The 21,139-nt window shown below is 40.4% G+C and overlaps 2 protein-coding genes across 5 annotated transcripts in view; both read left to right on the forward strand.

The window, feature by feature from the left end:
- MAP3K2 (mitogen-activated protein kinase kinase kinase 2) overlaps nt 1-10,116 on the forward strand; it is a 99,600-nt gene extending 89,484 nt beyond the window's left edge. For all 4 annotated transcript variants that reach the window (XM_079923499.1, XM_079923497.1, XM_079923498.1 and 1 more), the window contains one exon: nt 784-10,116. In XM_079923499.1, the coding sequence (XP_079779625.1) occupies nt 784-1,009 (226 nt within the window). In that variant the 3' untranslated portion in view covers nt 1,010-10,116. The remainder of the gene's footprint in view (nt 1-783) is intronic.
- Nucleotides 10,117-19,309: 9,193 nt separating this feature from the next.
- The window catches only part of ERCC3 (ERCC excision repair 3, TFIIH core complex helicase subunit), a 37,472-nt gene continuing 35,642 nt past the window's right edge, over nt 19,310-21,139 (forward strand). Inside the window, exons 1-3 of the mRNA XM_079925236.1 lie at nt 19,310-19,383; nt 19,767-19,972; nt 20,647-20,883. Of these exons, the coding sequence (XP_079781362.1) occupies nt 19,356-19,383; nt 19,767-19,972; nt 20,647-20,883 (471 nt within the window). The 5' untranslated portion in view covers nt 19,310-19,355. The remainder of the gene's footprint in view (nt 19,384-19,766; nt 19,973-20,646; nt 20,884-21,139) is intronic.

Consider the following 21,139-nt stretch of genomic DNA (forward strand, 5'->3'; position numbering starts at 1 on the left):
CATACATAGAATGCTTCCCCTCTAACTGCCCTCTGCCCCCGACAAATCCCTGTTGGGAGGTCCAGTAGTGTCTGCAGGCATATTTATCTTTAAAACAGACTTTCCTCATTTTTCAGGTTTGGGAATGATACCACATCAAGTATGGATATATTTTTCCTTATTTCTTACGAATACATAAATTCACTTAAAGATGTCTCCTCAAATTCAGAAAACCCCGTTTCTTCAGCCCTTTCTGTCAGGTCTCCGTGTCAGTCGATCTTAATCGCCTCATTCCTGCCCCGAAGCGTTCTTCTCTCAGGTTGTCTTCATGCGCGCCCTCAGTGTCCGCCCGACGCCAGGAGCCGAGGGATTCTCCTCCAGTACCCGTAGGGGGCGCGGGGCCGGGGGCAGGTGTCCCCGCTGTCGGGTGATGGCCGCGCTTCAGGCCGGGCCCACCGAAGCCACGCGCACCTCTGCGTCTTTTTGGCGCTTTGCGGCGGCCCGGGGACCCCGCGGGGCTGCCCGGGTTGTGGCGGCGGCGGCAGCGCATCGGCAACTCGGAAGTGAGGAGAGGGAGCCGCTGCCGAGGCACGCCCGGCCCCGACCCCGACCCTGGCCCCGACCCCAGAGGCTCCGTGCGGGAGGCCGACCTCAGTTTTTACAGCCTTTTAATGAAACTTTACGTTTGAAACCAAGTCGTACTTAAATGTATATGGACTTCACGTCTGTTTCTCATTTTGTAGTTAGTTAGCTGACTTCATGATGATGTTGTTTGTGTAAGGTCTTTCTTTTATTTCTTCTTAGGAGCGTGGGCTGTACTGTGGTGGAAATGCTAACGGAAAAGCCTCCTTGGGCAGAATTTGAAGCAATGGCTGCCATCTTTAAAATCGCCACTCAGCCGACGAACCCTAAGCTGCCACCCCATGTCTCAGACCATACTCGAGATTTCCTCAAACGGATCTTTGTAGAGGCCAAACTGAGACCTTCCGCTGATGAACTTTTAAGGCACATGTTTGTGCACTATCACTAGCAGCCAGTAACCTCTCCTGTGCCTCTACCCAGCTCCCATCTATTCATTCACCTTCTCTCTGACTGCACTTTTCTTTTTTATAAAAAAGAGAGATGGGGGAGAAAACAAAGACAAGAGGGAAAGTGTTTCTCTTGATTCTTGGTTAAATTTGATTAATAATAATAGTATCCTGAAGTTTTTATATTTAATCTTTTTTTCCCTTACAAGAACTTGAAACTTTTTTTTTTAAATTTTTATAATGTACTGATGTGGTTCAGAGACATAAAGCACTTTAGTACATAGTCACTCTTTTTAGTACAAAAAGATCATTTGGAATACCTAAAGATTGTAGAGTCTTTCCCTGTGTCACTGACAGACTGGCAGTGATGGGGAGACATGGAAAACAAGGAGAAGAAAATGATGTATAATTTGTAGTTTTTAGTGATAGTATTTAAAATAGATTCTTGTTTGTGGGGTTGAGCCCTAAACTTGAGTTTAGGATGGGTACTCAGCTTAAAGAATATAGGTTCCTTCTTGTATCTGTATTCTTTAGATCCTAACCTCTGTCTACCAAGCTTTTTGCTCAGTAGGACTCTTGATAGCAAATATGAATCTCTAGGAGGTATGTTTGTTAATCCTAACCAGTATAATAAGCAAATACACTATAATAGATCCGTGTTACTGGAATCTATAAACCTTGAGGGATAGCTTTCTGCTTAAAAAAGAAAAGATATTGTTTTATTTTAAAACAGATATGGGAAGTCAATAAGCAAATCCAAATTAAAAGACAAAAGGAGACTGCTCTAATTAAATGTGTGAGCAGTAGAAGAGACCACATTTGCCGGTCGACAGAAATAATGAAAAGAAGAACTAAGTGTTGTTTAGTGTATTTTAAACTGTGTTCTTTACCCGAGGGGGAAAGTCCCAAAAATCAAGGGGAAGGAGAAATAATCAGAATCATGTATACTATATCTTCCTGTTTCTAGCTCCTGATTCCCCATAGATAACATTGTTTAGGAACTAAGAGTTTAACCTGCAGTATCCATGTGTTAAAAGCTAGTGTCATGATATGAAACCCTTGTTCTTGTTCTTTGGATCACAGACTACTAAAGCACCTCAAAAAACAGTGCGCATGTAAAACAGTGGTTTTCACAGCTGGGGTGAGGATAGTTTTGCTTGGCGTTTGGCAATGACTGGAAACATTTTTGGTTGTCACAACCAGGAGGATGCTAGAGGCATCTAGTGGTTAGAGGCCAGGGATGCTGCTAAACAAACTAAAGTATACAAGAACAGCACGTCCAGCCCCCCAACAAAGAATTATCCTGCCCCAAACGTTAAAAGTGTCGAAGTTGAGAAACCCTGATGTACATACCAGCCCCAGTTATAAATGAAAATGGCCATTTACAAAGCAGGTTCCTTGCAAAAAGTAAGTTTCAGAGAGTGATGTAATGCATAATGAGGGTTTTACAAGAGAAGATACCACTACTTCAAGTCGAGGGTGAAAGGTCTCAACAAAAGCCAGTAACAATCCTTTCCCTTCCAGCTGCATATTGCACCCAGATCAGTAACTTCCAGTTTAGACACAAAATGAACTTAAACACGGAGCCTGTTGAACTCAGTCATCTGTGTGTATTCTTTCCTCAAAAGTCAATTCGTAATTGTGGGAAAAGAAAGGCATATTAAAACAAAGTATTAGCTACTTTAGAGGAAGGTTAAAACTGCCAGGTATTTCTAATATAAGAGCAACGACATTAAGCAGAACGAGACAGCTGGGAAACTCCCACTATCTCTAATGGACTTGTGCTACTGAAAAACATGAATGATATCGGTAATCTGGCCACTTGCAATTTTTTTCAACGTATTAAAGCAAATGCTAAGTACTTTATTTTTAAAGGTCTAGAAAATAGTATTCTTGGAGGCCCTAACTGTGATGCCTTTCATGGGATTCATAAGGGACTCAGGTATTTTGTTTTCTGCTAAAAGGTATGCTCGTTTAGGAACTCTTTTAAAATACTTTGTTTCTGAAGTTAAGTAGATCTTGTTTTACTGTATCAAGGTCCTATCTGGCATTCCCTGTAGGAATATTTGAAATTCCATTAGCTAGTCTGAGAAGAAGTCAAAGCACAAATATAGTTGTTAAAGCTTCTCACATACCCTTATAATGAAAGGAAGCAGCTTGCAAGGAAGAACATGAATTACTGGCCTCCTCCCCCTGGGAAATCAACTGCCAAATCTTGTGCTATAAACATAGTCCCCAAGGATGTGGATCTATTATAATTTCTTTATCTTTTATGAGTGAAGGCATCTCTTCTACTTGAGCAGGATCATGGTATCTGGACCAGTGGGCTTTTCCTTTGTTTCTTTGTATTGTGTGGTTGTGATTTCCTTTTGGCTCATTTTTGGTCTGTCAGGGTAATCAGCAGTGCAGAATATGAGACAGGTGTTCTTTAAAGAGAAATCTTGGGAGACTGTGAAACCCAAAGCAAAATTGTTTGCTTTATTTTCAGTCTCTTTTTCTTTTTGAAATGCTACAGAAAATAAAATCACCTGAAAAGAAACTACTACTTTAACACTGCTGCACAAGACCTTTGTTTTATAAGAAAAATATTACTAGCTATGGAAAAGTATTGTTCTTTATGTAAAGACTTAAGAGTAGACTAATAGTTTACAGAGTTATATAAAAATGTGATGTGAATTTATTTCAGACAAGTTGTAAAGGTACCAAAAACCACAGTAAAAGTTAATATATATAAAAACTACTAGAACAAAAAAGCCTAAAGTGGGGTGAGGTATGAAAGACCAAAATTAAATTTAAAAAAGAAAATTTTCAAAGGAACCACCTCTATCAGGGGCAGTTAAAATAACACTCCAATTTTTTCTTTCTAGTAATTGTATGGATCAACAAATGAAATTTGAACTTTTTAAGATGACTCTAAATGTATTTTGTTTTTTAAATGCACAACTGATTCTTCTATACTGTAATGTTTCTTTGCTGAGGCTGGAAAATGACCAGACTGCTAACTTTGTGCCTTTAAAATGCATTCTGCTTTGACAGTGGCAGACTTTTTGGTGCTGGAGAAGATTCACTAGCAGTCTTATATGTGCTTTTCAGGAAATATCTTTCTACTTAGGCCTTGAGAGATTCAAAATGGCATGATTTAGGCTTGGACCAAATATAAGATCTTTTACATTGCAAACAAAGTGTATTGAATAAAAGGGTTGAGAAATATCATAATGACTAATGGAAGTTTTGATGATAATTCTTTAAAATGTATTTAAAAATGTACAGACTTCGAAATTTTCAGTATGACTATCTTTAATTTTCCTCATTTACAAAACATGTTTCTAACCTGAAGAATGGTTAAAGACTACTGCCTTAGAAAGTTTTCAAAGGTAGTCAACCTTACATAATTTATATAAGAGATGGAAATGTTAATGCACAGGCTGAACTATAAAAGAAAAATTAAAACTTATTTCATAGTAAATTGAATTGGCTTTCACTTGAAGGAGTCTTTATCTTATTCCCAGTAGAAGCTACATTAAAAAGAGGAAACGATTTCTTTAGAGTAGCTTTCTTTGCTACTTCAGTTCTTATATATGTCAGGTCTGGTGTGTCGTATTTCTGAGATGGAGTTGTTATAAGATACATGAAATCACTGAGAGAATCAAATCTGAATAGTTTATAGGACAACTAAGCTTGGGTGCAAAAGCCAAGATGTTCGCCAGATGCAAACTCGTTGGCCCACAGCAGAATTCTCGGTCACTGATTTCATTTGGGACCAATAGCATGATATAAAATCACCTGGTGTCAACCAAGTATAGGAATCTATTGATTTTTTTTTTAAATATGGTGAATCCTTTTCATTTGCTTTTTCAGTATTGTGGCTTACTATGGTACTAAATTAAGGAGGTCACAGTCTAGGAGGAAAAATGGGCAAACAGTTCCTTTTTTTTTTTTTTTTTTTTTTGCGGTACGTGGGCCTCTCACTGCTGTGGCCTCTTCTGTTGCGGAGCACAGGCTCCGGACGTGCAGGCCCAGCAGCCATGGGTCACGGGCCCAGCCGCTTCGCGGCATGCAGGATCCTCCCGGACCGGGGCGCGAACCTGTGTCCCCTGCATCGGCAGGCGGACTCCCAACCACTGCGCCACCAGGGGAGCCCCCAATTACTTATTTTTATGGCATATCCTGAATCCGAAAGTTAAGCAATGATGTTTTAAAATGTTATTTCTTATGAAGTGAGGGAAAGCAATTTTGGGTAACCATTGGCTATTATAAAGTAAAATGTCATTAACAACAGCAATTAAAAGTATCCCCAAATTGGAGGGATCCGTGTAGGTCAAGCAGCCTCTCTCTCAGGACTCCCTCTTACAAAACCCAGCCTCTGCTCAAACAGTTCCAGTGATGGGGGCATTTATTCCATTACAGAGTATTTTTTCCTGCTTTTTCCTTTAAAGAAAAAAATATTTTCTTTTGGTCTAAATTGTTAAAATACCCAAAAAACATTTGATAGAAATTGAATTCTGTCAACAGTGTTATTTATACTAAGATCAGGAAAATTTCTTGAGATCTTATTGTTTTATATGAAGTTTGGCCTTAGTTACAAATGCACTGTTCATATTTATTTGAATTTTAACATTGGTTAAAATGTCAACGGAAAGCAATTTGTTAATTTTTCGTAGTGCCTTTTTCTCTGTATGCCTTAATTTCGTTTTATATCAATAATAATTCAAGTTACCCACCGAAATGAAGGTTTTTCCAAAATCAGTAGGCTTCAAGAGTTGATTTGGCCTTAGACTGTGTATTGGCCCTTAAACGTTTCTTAATGCCTGCTTCTTCCTCCTACCCTTTTCTACCTCTTTTTTTTTTAATATGTTAGAAGAGAAACATTAGCATTGTTCTGTGATAGACACATTGCAGTTTTACTAGACACAAATTCCTAAGATAAGGATAGAAAGAGGTATTGTAATTCTAAAGAGACATAGTGAATTGTTTTCCCGGTTGATTACTTGATTTTCAATCACACTGGCACTGTCCAAATTCTTTGTATGTCGTGGTTCAGTTATGATTTTCAAAGCAGAACTAGAAAGGTGGTTTTTGTCCTAAAGAGGTCAGTTAAATGGTTTACAGATGTTAAGGCAATGAGACTTAGGGCAATGAGCAAGAAATCCAGGGATAGCAAATTCTAATCCTTACTTTATGACTAACATTTTGACTAAAACTCCACCTTACTTTTCTGTGAAGTGTGTGTGTGTGTGTGTGTGTGTGTGCGCGCGTGTGTGTGTGAGAGTGTGTGTGTGTGTGTGTGTGTGTGTGTGTGTGTGTGTGTGTGTTTGGAGTTGGTGCAGGGGTGGGAAGGAAGGAAAGGTGTGAATGTCCAGTTAGATTAGTCTCTGTTCTTGGAAGAACAGCTCAAATGTGTGTGACCTACTGATGATGGAATGCCAGCACATTTTCCACAAGTAGCTAGTACAAACGGTTGTTTAATAAAGGTATTTATTGTAAATTTCCAAGCTCTTGGTTGCTAAAAGTAGATAAAAATTGAATTTGTATGTGTGTATAATAGCTTATATATAATTCTGAAGTAGAAAGTAATTGGTTTTGCATAGTTCTTCATGAGCTCTTTGGAATAGAAATTCTGCCAGACATTATCAAAACAAGCTTCCTTAGCTTACCAAGTGTTCAAAAGGAAATTTTACCTCTGTTTTGGTTGGCTGGGGAAGGCGTGCTGTGAAGCCACTGTTCCTACTTCATAGTCGTCTTTAGCTTTGCTTTAACTTCTGCCACAGTCTGGACAGGATGCCATAATAGGTGTGAAAGTATCGGGGCCAACCATCTCTCTGTACTCACCTTTCAGAGCTGTAGATGGTAGTGAGCTCTCAGGGGAGTCTAGAGAACCTTCCCTAGGTTATAGTGAGAGCAGATATGGTTTCATTTCAGAAGGTCAAGGGAGGAGTCGCAGCTATCGTAAAGAAAAGAATAAATTTTACCTGTTGCCTGTATACAGTCTCTTATGTAATTCTTCATATTTTTCATAATTGGGCATTTTAATTGACAGTAATGATATTTTTGTTAACAACAGCAAAGGCATTAAATCAGTGAGTACTATTATTCCCTATGCCTGATGACTTCTTGTTTGTATTTACAATCTGTATTATCAGAATCACATTAAACCAAAGCTTTTATATTCTCTGCACATACAGCCAAAATGATTAGCACTGTTACTTCTGCCCACCTGTAAGCTAATAGTGTAAAAATAATAAAACAGGTACTAGTAGAATTTGTATCTCAATCTATCCTTCAAGTTAAAGACAGGTGCTCAGTGTTTGCATTTAGACATGCAGGAATTTACTTCAACTATTATGGAACTATATAGACATTATGAGCTTGAGTTTGTACACGTGCCAATCTTATTAATGTCACTTGACCATAAACGCATATACATATACCTTGACATATGATGCCTCAGGTTGGTGGCGTACTTTCTTCCTAATGTCTTAACATTTATGAACTTGTGTTTGACTTGAGGGGCATTTCAGGAAAGCTGTGAAGAAAAGTAGGTTATGGACTTTTTGTGCCATAGACACTTTGGAATGTAAGGATGAGTCTGCTCTCCAGCATACATGCAGAATTTGTCCCCAGGTAGGATTTCTGAGTCCCTTAATGCCAGTTGAGAACAGTAAAGTTTGTGACTATACTGAAAAGCACTTTTGTGTTCACTTATTTATGTAAGTAACAATTGGTGACTTTAGCATTAGCATTACTTGGAGGGGAGAGATAAGTAACAAAATTACATCCTAACTCTATTAGATACTTAGGCTCCAAAATGGATTTGTCATGTTCTCATTTTTTGCAAAGACTTTTTTCCACCTGGAATAAGAAGAGAGAACTAGTGGAAACATTTGAGCTGGAAAGGTTTATGGGCCAAAAAAAAAAAAAAAGTGGGCCAAACCCTTGCAATATACCCTGTTCAAGTGAAACTACAGTGTCTAACGATAAGAATACTTTTAAAACAAACAATTGTTTTTAATACAATCTTAATTAGTAAGTAAAAGGTTTACATTTTTTCTATTGCTGTTGGTTTTAAAATTTGCTACCCTGCATTCTGAAACATTGTGAAAGAGTTAATACCAAAAATACTTTTAATGTCTGACATCTCTTACATTTCACATGGTTCTTTTTATTCAAATATCATTGTAAATAAAAGTAAACTTGGATAAATCTGAGAATAAACTTTTAATTGTTGCAAACTATGATTATCAATTTGTAAATTTACCCTTTGACCTAATGTACATTTTTAAATGTAGCCATTAAATTCTCTATATTTAATCCATTAGTTTCTCTCTGTAAACGTTTTTAATCTCAGTTGAATGCTGGGCAGTTTATAATTATGTACAAAGGTGTTCTTTTCCTATCAAGGTTGACTTTTTTGCACATTTTTGGAAATGTTTAATTTGTACACTGATTTACTACTCTGACCAGTAATTGTTGATGGGTGTATGAGCATCATGAATGCGTGCATTGAACTACTGTCTGTGTCTCTATGTTTAAACTTCTTTCAAGATGTAGCCGTCAGTAACTGCACTGCTATTACTGACTTAAATGGACTTTCTTGCTTTTACAAAGTATACATATCTATGGTTCTATCTTTGTTGAAGAACTCAGGAGTTCGACATCACTTTCTGATTTTATATGTATTCTGAAATCCATGACTAAGTGGAAAGTATGCTTGTAACTCTGTGTCAGGGGGTGTGTGTGTGGAGATGTCTTTGTCTGTAGGTACTTGTATATATCCCAGTAATTTCTTATTTTCATTTCTACATTTTTATGAACTTGTTTTATAAGGGTACTGTTTCGTTAGAATAATTAAATATATATAAAGCTTTCTGAGAGATTATTTACTATATGAATATATTTTCAGCTGGCTGATCAAAAATATTTTTTTAGTTTTGTTTTTAACCATTCAAAATGTATTTGTATTTCCACAATTGGATGCAGATTTACTTAGATATCTATCAATTAAAATACTCTTGCAAAGAACAACATTGAATTCTCTCTGAGAATTCTATGAAATGCAAATTAAGAGAAAAAAATAGGTTTTAAGCAGTAGCAAAAACACTGTCCACTAAAACAGTCTTTGAATTCTCAGAACTATGAAAAAATGTGAGAAACTAAATTAATTTGAAGAGATGTCAAAGGTTTTTATATCTCCAGTTGCTGTTGGCCTGGCCTACTGTTGTTTTTGAACATTTCCTTTATTCTTCCCCAAAGATTTCAACTTTCAGTTTTTTTCTTACTGGGCAAGGTCAGACCTCATTCATAAAACAATATATTGACAAATTCTGATTCTCTGTAATTGACTATAAATTGGTTTAGAAATGTCCAAACATACATTGTGTCTTTATACCGTACTGTGTATTTTAAGTAACTGGCAGAAAAAGAATTGGGAATTAAAGTTCCAATCTGACAATGTTGTTGTGCTTAAGGAAAACCTTGTTTTTAATATGCGGTACCATGTAAAATTACTTACGTTAGGAATAAAGTCCACTGTTGAAGTTGAATGTCACTAAGCTTATTATGTTACAAGGAGCCGACATGATTAGAAAAACCTGCCAGAAGCCAGATCCAGTGTGGTGTGTGCCACATTTCATGCACATTTTGACTTTGTGTTCATTCAAAATTGTGCTTGTAAAAATGTATAAAATTTCTGAGTTTTACAGATTTTATGTACTTGTTTTTTCTTGCTGGTAAATAGCCTTTTTTTTTTTAATCTAATGTGAAAGAAACCATGTTTATATTTTGTTAGTGATCAATGACTTTGTTTATATGGAAATTTGTATATTGTTGGCACCCATCTTTGTTTAGATTTACCGTGCATGAAGGCCTGCAATAATTAGCACAATGAAAATTGCTTTTTCTTACATGTTAGTTCATTTTTTGAAAGATTGTGGTGCAAAGGCTTACTCTAAGTAACCTTCTGGACTATGGAATGAATATAAATGAATGGCACTTTGAGTGTTAATAAAGCTGATATTTATTTCCACTGTGGCTGTTTTGTCCAGATCTGTTCTTGGACACATTGCGCTCACGGTTGTCTTTCCTTTGCCTGAGCTGATCACTTCCTAGGAGACCAGTAATAGACCAACCTAGAAACACTGCAACTAAATCTTCCCAGGATACAAGTTTATAATGTTCTACCCAACATACTCTGGCATATTTCTCTGGACACTTTGATTACCCAAATCAGAGATCAATGGTGATTAAAAACAAAGTCTGTTGTCAGAGGGTAAGGAATGGATGCTCCCACAGTATTGGAGATCATTTGAGTTAATGCCGCATATAGAGCAGGCGTCCCCAACCCCTGGGCCACAGACCGGTACCGGTCCACGGCCTGTTAGAAACTGGGTCGCACAGCAGGAGGTGAGCAGCGGGTGAGCGAGCGAAGCTTCATCGCCCCGTCGCTCCCCGTCGCTCGCATTACCGCCTGAACCATCCCCCCCGCCCCACTCCCCTGTCCGTGGAAAAATTGTCATCCACGAAACCGTTCCCTGGTGCCAAAAAGGTTGGGGAACGCTGCAGAGGGCAACTTAGCTATGCAAGTCAACAGTCTCAATCTTGTATATCCTCTGACACAACAGTTTTGTATGTAGGAATATGATTGCAGATGCGCTGAAGTATATCCATAAAAGCCCAAAATTGAGGTTCTACATGTCCAACAAAGTACTACAGCGGGGTGGCTTGTAACAGAAATTTATTGCCTCCGCTCTAGAAGCTGTAAGACCAAAATTAAGGTGCCAGCAGGGCCGTCTGTGCTCCCTCTGAAACCTGTAGGGGAGTCCTTCCTTACCTCTTCCTAGCTTCTGGTAGCCCCAGGCATTCCTTGCATGTGGCTGTAACTCCCATCTCTACCTCCTGTGTTCATGTGGTGGTCTCCCTCTGTGTGTTTCCCTTTTTGTAAATAAGGACACCAATCATATTGGATCAGGGCCCACCCTACTGACCTCATTGTAACTTGATTACCTCTGTAAAGACTATATTTCCCAATAAGGCCACATTCTGAGCTACTGGAGATTAGGACTTCAAAATACCTTTTTGTGGGGAACACAAACCGATTACAGTCTGCCCTCTGAAAATTCGTATTTTTCCCTCTGAAAATTCATATTTTTCCCAGGTACCGAATACTTCCACCCCAGCCCAACTTCCCCCAAAGTCTTAATCGTTCCAGCGTCAACTCTTAAGTCCAGTATTTCATCTAAACCACATCAACTCAGATGTCATCATCTAAATTATCCAAATCAGTTAGGGGTAAGAGGTATGATTCATGCTGGAGCAAAATTCCTTTCCATCTGTGAACCTGTGAAACCAGACTGGTTATCTGCTTCCAAAGCACAGTGGTGGGGCAGGCAGAGAGGATAGACACTTTCATTCCAGAAGGGAGACGTCAGAAGGAAAAAAGGGACACAAGTCCCAAGCAGGTCTGAAATCTAGCAGGGCACATTTGATTAGATTTTAAGACTTGAGAAGAATCCTCACTGGCTCCATGCCCTGTCTTAAGGAACCTACTGGGGTAGTTGCACTGCCCCCTCAGAACCAAGAAGGTGGCCCAGAGTCAGTGGACCTGCACCCTGGCCTGTCTCTTCTGGGCCTATGGTGGCAACAGCAGCCCTGCTGGCATCTGAACTGCCCTCAAATCGTTCTTCCCTTTTCTTTAAGGATAACACATTTGCAGCCGAAAAGCTCTATCCTTTTCCTGCCTGTAGAATACCTGATGTCTACCAGCCTTTCTTCATTTTGTCCCATCCCTGTCCCCTTCCAAGTGGTCAGGGTTTCAGTTGATTGGATCCACAAGTCACAAGCCTAATCTCTTTAGCAAATGGTTGTCCAGCCACACCCTTGGTGTTTTCTTCAGAGCATCCTTTCTAGTTATTTGCCAAATGGATAGGCTGAGAACTTTCCAAATCTTCAAATTCTGGCTCCTTTTTGCTTAACAATTCCTTCTTCAATTTATCGTTTTCGTCTCACATTTAAACTTAGCAGCAAGGAGAAACCAGGCCACACCTTCAACCTTTGCTTACAAATCTTCTCAGCTTATCCAAATCTTATCCAAGTTCATCACTTAACAAGTTCTCCTTTCCACCCAACAGAAGCAGTTCAGCCAAATTCTCTGCCACTTTATAACAAGAATCATCTTTCCTCTAGTTTCCAATAACATAACGCTCATTTCCATCTGAGCACTCAGCACAATGTCCATGTTTCTACCACCCATCTCTTCAAGGCACTATAGGCTTCCTCTATCGTGCATTGCAAAATTCTAGCCTCTACCCATTACCTGATTTCAAAGACACGTCCACATTTTGGGGTATTTATTGCAGCACTTCCCTTTACCAAAATCTGTACTAGCCTAGGTTCTCAGAGAGGCAGAACTTCTGGGTCACAGTCTGGAGGCATAATTCCTTTTTCCTTCGGAAACTTCTCTTTGCTCTTAAGGCCTTCGACTGGTTGGATGGGACCTGCCCACATTATTGAGCAAATTCTGCTTTAGTTAAGTCTACTAATTGCAAATGCTCATTGCATCTAAAAAAAAAAAAAAGACCTTAGTAGCAACATCTAGACTGTGTTTGACCAAACAACTGGATACCATAGCCTAGACAATTGACGCATAAAATGAACCATAGCAGGGATTGAGCAAAAAAATTGTAGTGTATCTGTACAATGGAACTCTTCATCATGTATTATCGACTGAAAGAAAGCAAGTTACACAAGATGTATAGTTTGATCCCACTTTTTGTTTAAAAATAGCTAGAAAAAATATTGAGAGAATATATATGTCACTCAAATGATGGTTATTACTTTACTTATCTGTAATTTAAAAACTTTTATGATAAATGTGGGTGTTTTTGTTTTGTACAAAATACTTTCCACCCTCCCAGCTTTATTGAGATATAATTGACGTAAAACATTGCATGTAAGTTTCAGATGTACAAAGTGTTGACTTGATACACTTACATATTGCAATATGATAACCACCGTAGCATTATCCATCACATAATTACCATTTCTTTTTTTGTGATGAGAAGATTAAGATCTAGTCTCAGCAACTTCCAAGTATTTATTTATTACAGGTTGTTGTTTTTTTAATGTGGACCATTTTTAAAGTCTTTATTGAATTTGTTACAACAGTGCTTCTGTTTTATGTTTTTGGTTTTTTGGCCCTGAGGCATGTGGGATCTTAGCTCCCTGACCAGGGATCCAACACACCTCATCCCCTGCATTGGAAAGCGAAGTCTTAACCACTGGACCACCAGGGAAGTTCCCGTCTTACAAATATTTAATACAGTGTTATTAAGTACAATCACCATCCTGTACACTAGATCCCCAGAACTTATTCATCTTCTGACTGGAAGTTTTACTCTTTGATCAACATCTCCCCATTTCTTCCCACCCCCAACCCCTGGTAACCACCACTCTACTCTCTGTTTCTATGAGTTCAGAGTTTTTTAGACTCTGCATATGAGTAATATCATACAGGATTTGTCACCAATGGCAGGATTTCCTTCTTTCTCATTGCCGCATAATATTCCATTGTATATTTAAACCGAATATTCTTTATCCATTCATCCATCGACACACACTGAGGTTGTTTCCATACCTTGGCTATAGTGAATAATGCTGCAATAAACATGGGAGTGCAGACATCTCCTTGAGACCCTGTTTTTATTTCCTTTGGATATATACCCAGAAGTGGGATTGCTGGATCATATGGTTGTTCTACTTTTAATTTTTTGAGGAACCTCCATACTGTTCTCCATAGTGACTGTATCAATTTACATTCCCACCAACAGTGTAGGAGGGTTCCCTTTTCTCCACACCCTCTCCAGCATTTGTTATTTGTAGACTTCTAAAAAAAAATTATTGGAGTATAGTTGATTTATGACGTTGTGTTTGTTCCTACTGTACAACAAAGTGAATCAGTTATACATATACCCACTTTTTTAGATTCTTTTCTCATATAGGTCATTACAGAGTACTGAGTAGAGTTCCCTGTGCTAGACAGTAGGTCCTTGTTAGTTATCTGTTTTACATATAGTAGTGTGTATGTGTCAATCCCAATCTCCCAGTTATCCCTCCCCCCTGCCCCTTTCACCTCTGGTAACCATAAGTTTGTTTTTTTAAATTTGCACCTCTGTATCTTTTTTGTAAATAAGTTCATTTGTACCCTTTTTTAGATTCCAAATATAAGCAATATCATATGACATTTATTTTTCTCTGTCTGACATTTCGCTCAGTATGACAATCTCTGGGTCCATCCATGTTGTTGCAAATGGCATTATTTCATTCTTTTTATGGCTGAGTAATATTCCATTGTATATATGTACCACATCTTCTTTATCCATTCCTCTCTTGATGGACATTTAGGTTGCTTTCATGTCTTGATTATTGTAAATAGTGCTGCAATGAACGTTGGGGTGCATGTATCTTTTTGAATTATGGTTTTCTCTGAATATATGCTCAGGAGTGGGATTGCTGGATGATATAGTAGCTCTTTTTCAGTTTTTAAGGAACCTCCATACTATCCTCCATAGTGGTTGTACAAATATACATTCCCACCAACAGTGCAAGAGGGTTCCCTTTTCTCCACACCCTCTCCAGCATTTATTGTTTGTAGATTTTTTGATGATGGCCATTCTGACTGGTGTGAGGTGATATCCCATTGTAGTTTTGATTTGCATTTCTCTAGTAGTTGAGCATCTTTTCATGTGCCTCTCGGCCATCTGTAGATCTTCTTTGAAGAAATGTCTATTTAGATCTTTAGCCCATTTTTTGATTGGGTTATTTGGTTTTTTTTTGATATTGAGCTGCATGAGCTGTTTGTATATTTTGGAGATTAATCCCTTGTTGGCTGATTTCATTTGCAAATATTTTCTCCCATTCTATGGGTTGTCTTTTCATTTTGCTTATGGTTTCCTTTGCTGTGCAAAGGCTTTTAAGTTTAATTAGGTCCCATTTGTTTATTTTTGTTTTCTATTTTCATTATTCTAGGAGGTGGATCCAAAAAGATCTTGCTGCAATTTATGTCAGAAAGTGTTCTGCCTATGTTTTCCTCTAAGAGTTTTATAGTATCTGGTCTTACATTTAGATCTTTAATCCATTTTGAGTTTATTTTTGTGTATGTTGTTAGGTATTGTTCTAATTTCATTCCTTTACATGTAGCTGTCCAGTTTGCCCAGCACCACTTATTGAAGAGACTGTCTTTTCTCCATTGTATTTTCTTGCCTCCTTTGTTGTACATTGGGTGACCACAGGTGCGTGGGTTTATCTCTGGACTTTCTATCCTGTTCCATTGATCTGTATTTCTGGTTTTGTGCCAGTAAATTACTGTTGGAGAGGAGCGAGTGACCAAAGGAACCATAACTGATTTAATGAGCCATTCACAGTTTCACTGTAGCAGCCATGCATACTTAGACAGGCATGATTTAATCTTTGAGACAAGCATGTGCTACTGGCATGACCAACCGGGTATGTTATTTGTAGACATTTTAGTGATGGCCATTCTGTGGTGTGAGGTGGTACCTCACTGTAGTTTTGATTTATATTTCTCTAATAATTAGTGATGTTGAGCATTATTCATGTGCCTATTGGCCATCTGTATGTCTTCTTTAGAGAAGTGTCTACTTAGGTCTTCTGCCCATTTTCTGATTGGGTTGTTTGTTTTTTTGTTATTGACGGACACAGGAATCCCTTTCCTCCACATCCTTGCCAGCATTTTTTACACTTTGTCTTCTTGATAAGCCATTCTGACCTGTGTGAGGTGATATCTCACTGAGGTTTTTGATTTGCATTTCCTTGATGATTAGTGATGTTGAACATCTTTTCATGTATCCTTTGGCCATTTTTAGGTCTTCTTTGAAAAAAAGGCCTTTACAGTTCCTCTGCCCATTTTTAAATTGACATTTTTTTTGTATTGGGTTGTATGAGTTATTTATATATTTTGGATATTAACCCCTTATCAGATATACGGTTTACAAATATTTTCTCCCATTCTGTAGGTTGCCTTTTCATTTTGTTGTCGTCCTTTTGCTGCACAGATTTTTACTTTGTTATAGTCCCACTTATTTATTTTTGCCTTTGTTTCTTGTGCTTTTGGTGTCATATCCAAAATGTTGCCAAGACCAATGTCAAGGAGCTTTTCCTTGTTTTTTTCTAAGAGTTATATGGTTTCATGTCTTTTATTTAAGTCTTTAATCCATTTTGAGTTAATTTTTGGGAGTGGTATAAGATAGGGGTTCAAGTTCATTCTTCAGCATGTGGTTATCCAGTTTTCCCAACAAAATTTATTAACGAGACTAACCTTTCCCCATTGAGTATTCTTGTCAAGTGTCAGTTCACAAAATATCTTCTTAATTATGAAAAGGTCAGATTAGTCATTCTTCCTCATCAAATCCTTCAGTAACATTAACCAGGTTTGGCAATTAGAGCTTAATCAAAAGCCGTATGTTTAAGGCCATTATTTCTTTTCTCTCTCTCCTTTTTTTTGGCTGTGCCATGCGGCTTGCAGAATCTTAATTCCCCAACCAGGGATCGACCCTGTGCTCTGTGGAAGCGTGGAGTCCTAACCACCAGAAAGCCAGGGAATACCCAAGGCCATTATTTTTATTTCTTAGAATTTGCCTTAAAAAAATTCAAGATGTAGTTAGAGATTAATTGCCAATGATACTCATTGCAGAGCTATTTACAATGGGATAACCTGGAACTATTCCAATGCCCCCAAATTAGGGTTTGACTAAATAATGATATTACCATACAACAGAAAATTAAGTAGTCCTTAAACATTCATTTTAGTGAGAGGTGAACAAAGCTTATGTTAGAAGGATATAAAATTATATGTCCAGGTGACATCTTCTTGGTATTAAAAATACCTACTCACAGGAAAAAAGCCTGAAAGAAAATAAACCAAAATATAGATAGCTAGGGGTAGTGTTATGTATGATTTAAATAAGCTTCACCATGCTTTTCTCTGTTTTCCAAATTTTCACACAGCATGCATTACTTTAATCAGAGGGAAAATATAAAAATGCAAAAGTCAGTTTTAACGGTGTGGTTCCTCCATTACCTGAGGAAGTGAAATTCATTTAGAGCAGGGAACAAAGCTTCAATTTACTGAAGGCCATTTAGCTGAGAGCTGATCTCTACATTGCAAATTTTGTGGCTGAGTCTTGGTCTTCAATTTGCTCAGCTGATCAGCAGCATCTAACACAGTAGATCACTCCCTCCACCTTGAAATGAAATGAATGAAAGGACTTCCAGGATTCCCGATTTTCCTATCTCACTGACTGTTCTTCAACTGGTGTTGCCCAATTCTCCATCTTCCAGCCTCTTCACTGTGAAATGTTCCTAGACGTTCTCTTTACCTACATTCACTCCCTAGGTAACCTCAATCAGTTCTATAGATTCAATACCATAGATATAATGGCAATTCCCAAGCTTATATTTCTAGGTCCCTTGTTGGATGGAACTTCAGACTTCCATCCAACTGCCTGCTTGACACTTCCTTTGATCATGTAATAGGCTACTTCTGTGAATTGCATCCTTCCCCAAATTCATACATTGAAGTCTTAACCCTCAATGTGACTGTATTTGAAGACAGAGCTTGTGAGGGGGTGATAAAAGTTAAATGAGGTCATAAGGGTGGGGCCCTAATTTGACAGAGCTGGTACTCTTATGTGAAGAAAAGACACCAGAGAGCTTGCCGTTCCCTCAGTCCCCATGTGAGGACATAGCAAGAAGGTGGCTGTCTGTGAGCCAGGAAGAGAGCAGGACCTTCAACTTGGACTTCCAGCCTCCAGAATTGTGAGAAAATAAGTTTCATTGTTCAAGTCACATAGTCTGTGGTGTTTTGTTATGGCACTCGGACAGGCTAACATAGCCACTTGTATTAAATACATCCAAAACCAGTGTTCAAATCCGTACTTTCCGAGGAGAGGATGCTGCCGAGTTCTGGGAGCCGCCCACACAGATTGTTTCCTTCAGGTGTTTCGAGGTCTGGGGAAAGGTGCAGTGCAGCAGGGACCCATACTTCCTGGAAGGACAGTGCAGATCTTGGCCAACGGTGAAATCGTGCAGGATGACGAACTCCGTGTGAGGACCACTACCCAACCTTGCAGTAGCACCCCTTAACAGAGACTTTGAGCGGGGGTCCTGGCCCTCACCAGCAGCAGGCTGGGTGCTGCTCAGTCCCCCTTATTAAAAACAAAAACAAAAACCTGTACCTTCCCTGAGGTACAACATTTTTGCAATTGCTCAGATCAAAAACATTGCCGTTTTCCTTTATTCCTCTCTCTCACCTTCCATATCTAGTCAGCAAATCGTGTGCTATCTTCAAAATATATTCAGAATGGAACCACTGTTCATCACCTTTACCCCAACACCCTAATAATAAAGCCAGTTATTTCTCAACTGGAGCGCTGCAATAGCTGCCCTTGACCTTGCAAAGTCCATCTTCAACACAGCAGCCAGTGCAGAGTGATCCTTTAATACGAAATCAGATTGTCATTTCTCTGCTCAAACCTCTCCAGTAGCTTCTCGTTTCATAATAAAATCCAAAGTTTTTGCAATGACCTACACAGCTCTACATTAGTTGTTCTCAGAGTTGAGCATCACAGTCTTCTGGAGGGCAGGATGGTTGCGCCTGCCTGCAAAATTTTATGACTTAGATATTTTGCGTTTGTGCCTTTCCGATCAGTTTTAACTAGTTTCCATATAATGTCGATGCAGCCAGGGGACCCCATTTTGAGAATCACTGCTCTCCACCTCTTACAGCCATACTGCTCCCCCCTCAGCTCCCCTTAAACGCCAAACCTGTGTCGGCCAGCCCCTAGACCCACACTGCTCCTTCCTGGTATTTACGTAGGACATTATCTCACTTTCATGACCTTTTTCTCAAATAACACCCCTTCAACGAGATATTCTGGGACAGCACTGCCTGCCATTCTGGGCTCTGTTTTATTTCTTCCTTAGAGCGCTTAACACATTTGTTTACGACCCACGTCTCTCTGTTCCAAGAGGCCAACGCCTTCGCTCTGTTCACTATCCTGCCCCAGGGGCTAAAACAACAGTGCCTGGACGATCGTTAACAGGTACTGAAAAAATACTTCACTGACTAGGAGAAAAAATGGGGAGAAAGGGCCTGCACCCGGGTACAGTCAGCGGACCCCTCAGCTGCGGGCTCAACCACCGACGCCTCGCCCGAGCGCCCAGAGGCGGGACTTCCTGTGCGGTGGCCGGAAGAACTTCCGGTGTGAACCGGAAGTTCCACAGAGAGCCGTCTCCGGGGTTCCTCGGCGGTACGGCTTGGCTGCTGCGGACGCCGACATGGGCAAAAGGGACCGGGCGGACCGCGGTGAGACGTGGCGTAGGCGCGTTTCGGGGCTGCCTGCACCTGCCGTCCCTATCATCCTGTGTGGTAGCTGCTCAGGGTTTCTCGGCGGCGGTCGACCCCAGAGTCGCTCGCCGTCGTCACATACTGTCCCGACAGGCCGCTGGGCGGGGGTGCGACCCCGGACCTCCGGGCAGCCCTGACCTCCGGGCAGCCCTGCCCCCCGGGCTGGGTGGGCAGCGTTTGAGGGAGAGGACGCCTGCGGCGCGCAGTGGCTCTGGGCTAGGGGTGCTTGGCGCTGGGGAAGTACGGCTGCAGCCAGGTTCCCCCGACCTGCGGCCATTCGGTGCTGGGGGAACGCAAGGCTCCTGCGGGGCTCACTTCTGTGTCCGTGTCCGTATCTGCAGAGAAGAAGAAGTCCAAGAAGCGGCACTACGAGGATGAGGAAGACGATGAAGACGACGCCCCTGGGAATGACCCTCAGGAAGCGGTTCCCTCGGCGGCCGGGAAGCAGGTGGATGAGTCCAGCACCAAAGTGGATGAGTATGGAGCCAAGGACTACAGGCTGCAGATGCCGCTGAAGGACGACCACACCTCCAGGCCCCTCTGGGTGGTAAGCACGCCTCAGCCGGGGCCGGGCCCAGGAGTGGGTGCGGCCCAAATGGGAACGCGGGATCGTGAGCTTTGCTTCAGAGCCCACTGGCAGCGAGCTTTCATTTTCATAGGCAGTTTGAAACAGCCGAGATAGCAATGAGTATATGCTAGCGCACACGTGCTGGCTAGACTCGGGCTTCCTTCCTCCCTAACCCCTCCTTTTGCTCCCCTTTCCCTCTCCAGTTCTGCCACATGTTTGGAAACAACTTTCATCTAAAGAATAAATGGCATTTATTATGTGACATTTTAATTCCCCATTAAAAAAAACCTAATGAGACATATATTTGCTAGGCAGCTTTTTTGCTCAACTTGAAGTAATTAATATTGTCCATTCATTAGAAATCTAGCCAGAAGGATAGCCAGTAAGGTGGCCTTTTCCTGTGAAGAATCGTGAGAGGCAGCTGCTGACTTTGGAAACCTTTTCTTCTATTCTCTCTACTCCTTGTATCCGATTCAAGTAGCGGGACCCACAGTTGGCTGAAGATGTGCTTACAAAAATATTCCTGGTGTTGGCTAGCTTTAGATCACTTTCTGGGCAGCTTATCCTTTCTAGATGGTGATGTGGGAAAGAGTCTCATCGTCTCTGCAACTCATTAGTTTCCTTGTCTGTTGTGTCCATTTGGTGTTTCGCAGGCTCCTGATGGCCACATCTTCCTAGAAGCCTTCTCTCCAGTTTACAAGTATGCTCAAGACTTCCTGGTGGCTATTGCAGAGCCGGTGTGCCGACCAACCCACGTGCATGAGTACAAACTAACTGCCTACTCCCTGTACGCGGCTGTCAGCGTTGGGCTGCAAACTAGTGACATCACTGAGTACCTCAGGAAGCTCAGCAAGACGGGAGTCCCTGATGGAATTATTCAGTTTATTAAGGCAAGTGGGGGCTAAGGCTGGCTCTTTTGCCCTCCTTCGTAACGTAGTGATAGTGGGGACAGGTGCTGTACATTGTTAACTTGTAGCAGTCAGGAAAATGCCATTCAGATCCAGTGTGGGGAGCATAGTAACCGATTACCCCAGCTGCTACTCCTCTGGATCCAGCATTGTGTTTTGCTGAGGGCAGACTTCCCATGAGCTGTTCTTAGCCAGTGGGTGCTAACACAGCAGGGTTACTAATTCAGGCCCATTCTGG

This window comes from Stenella coeruleoalba (genome assembly GCF_951394435.1).
Source record: "Stenella coeruleoalba genome assembly, chromosome: 6".
NCBI lineage: Eukaryota > Metazoa > Chordata > Mammalia > Artiodactyla > Delphinidae > Stenella > Stenella coeruleoalba.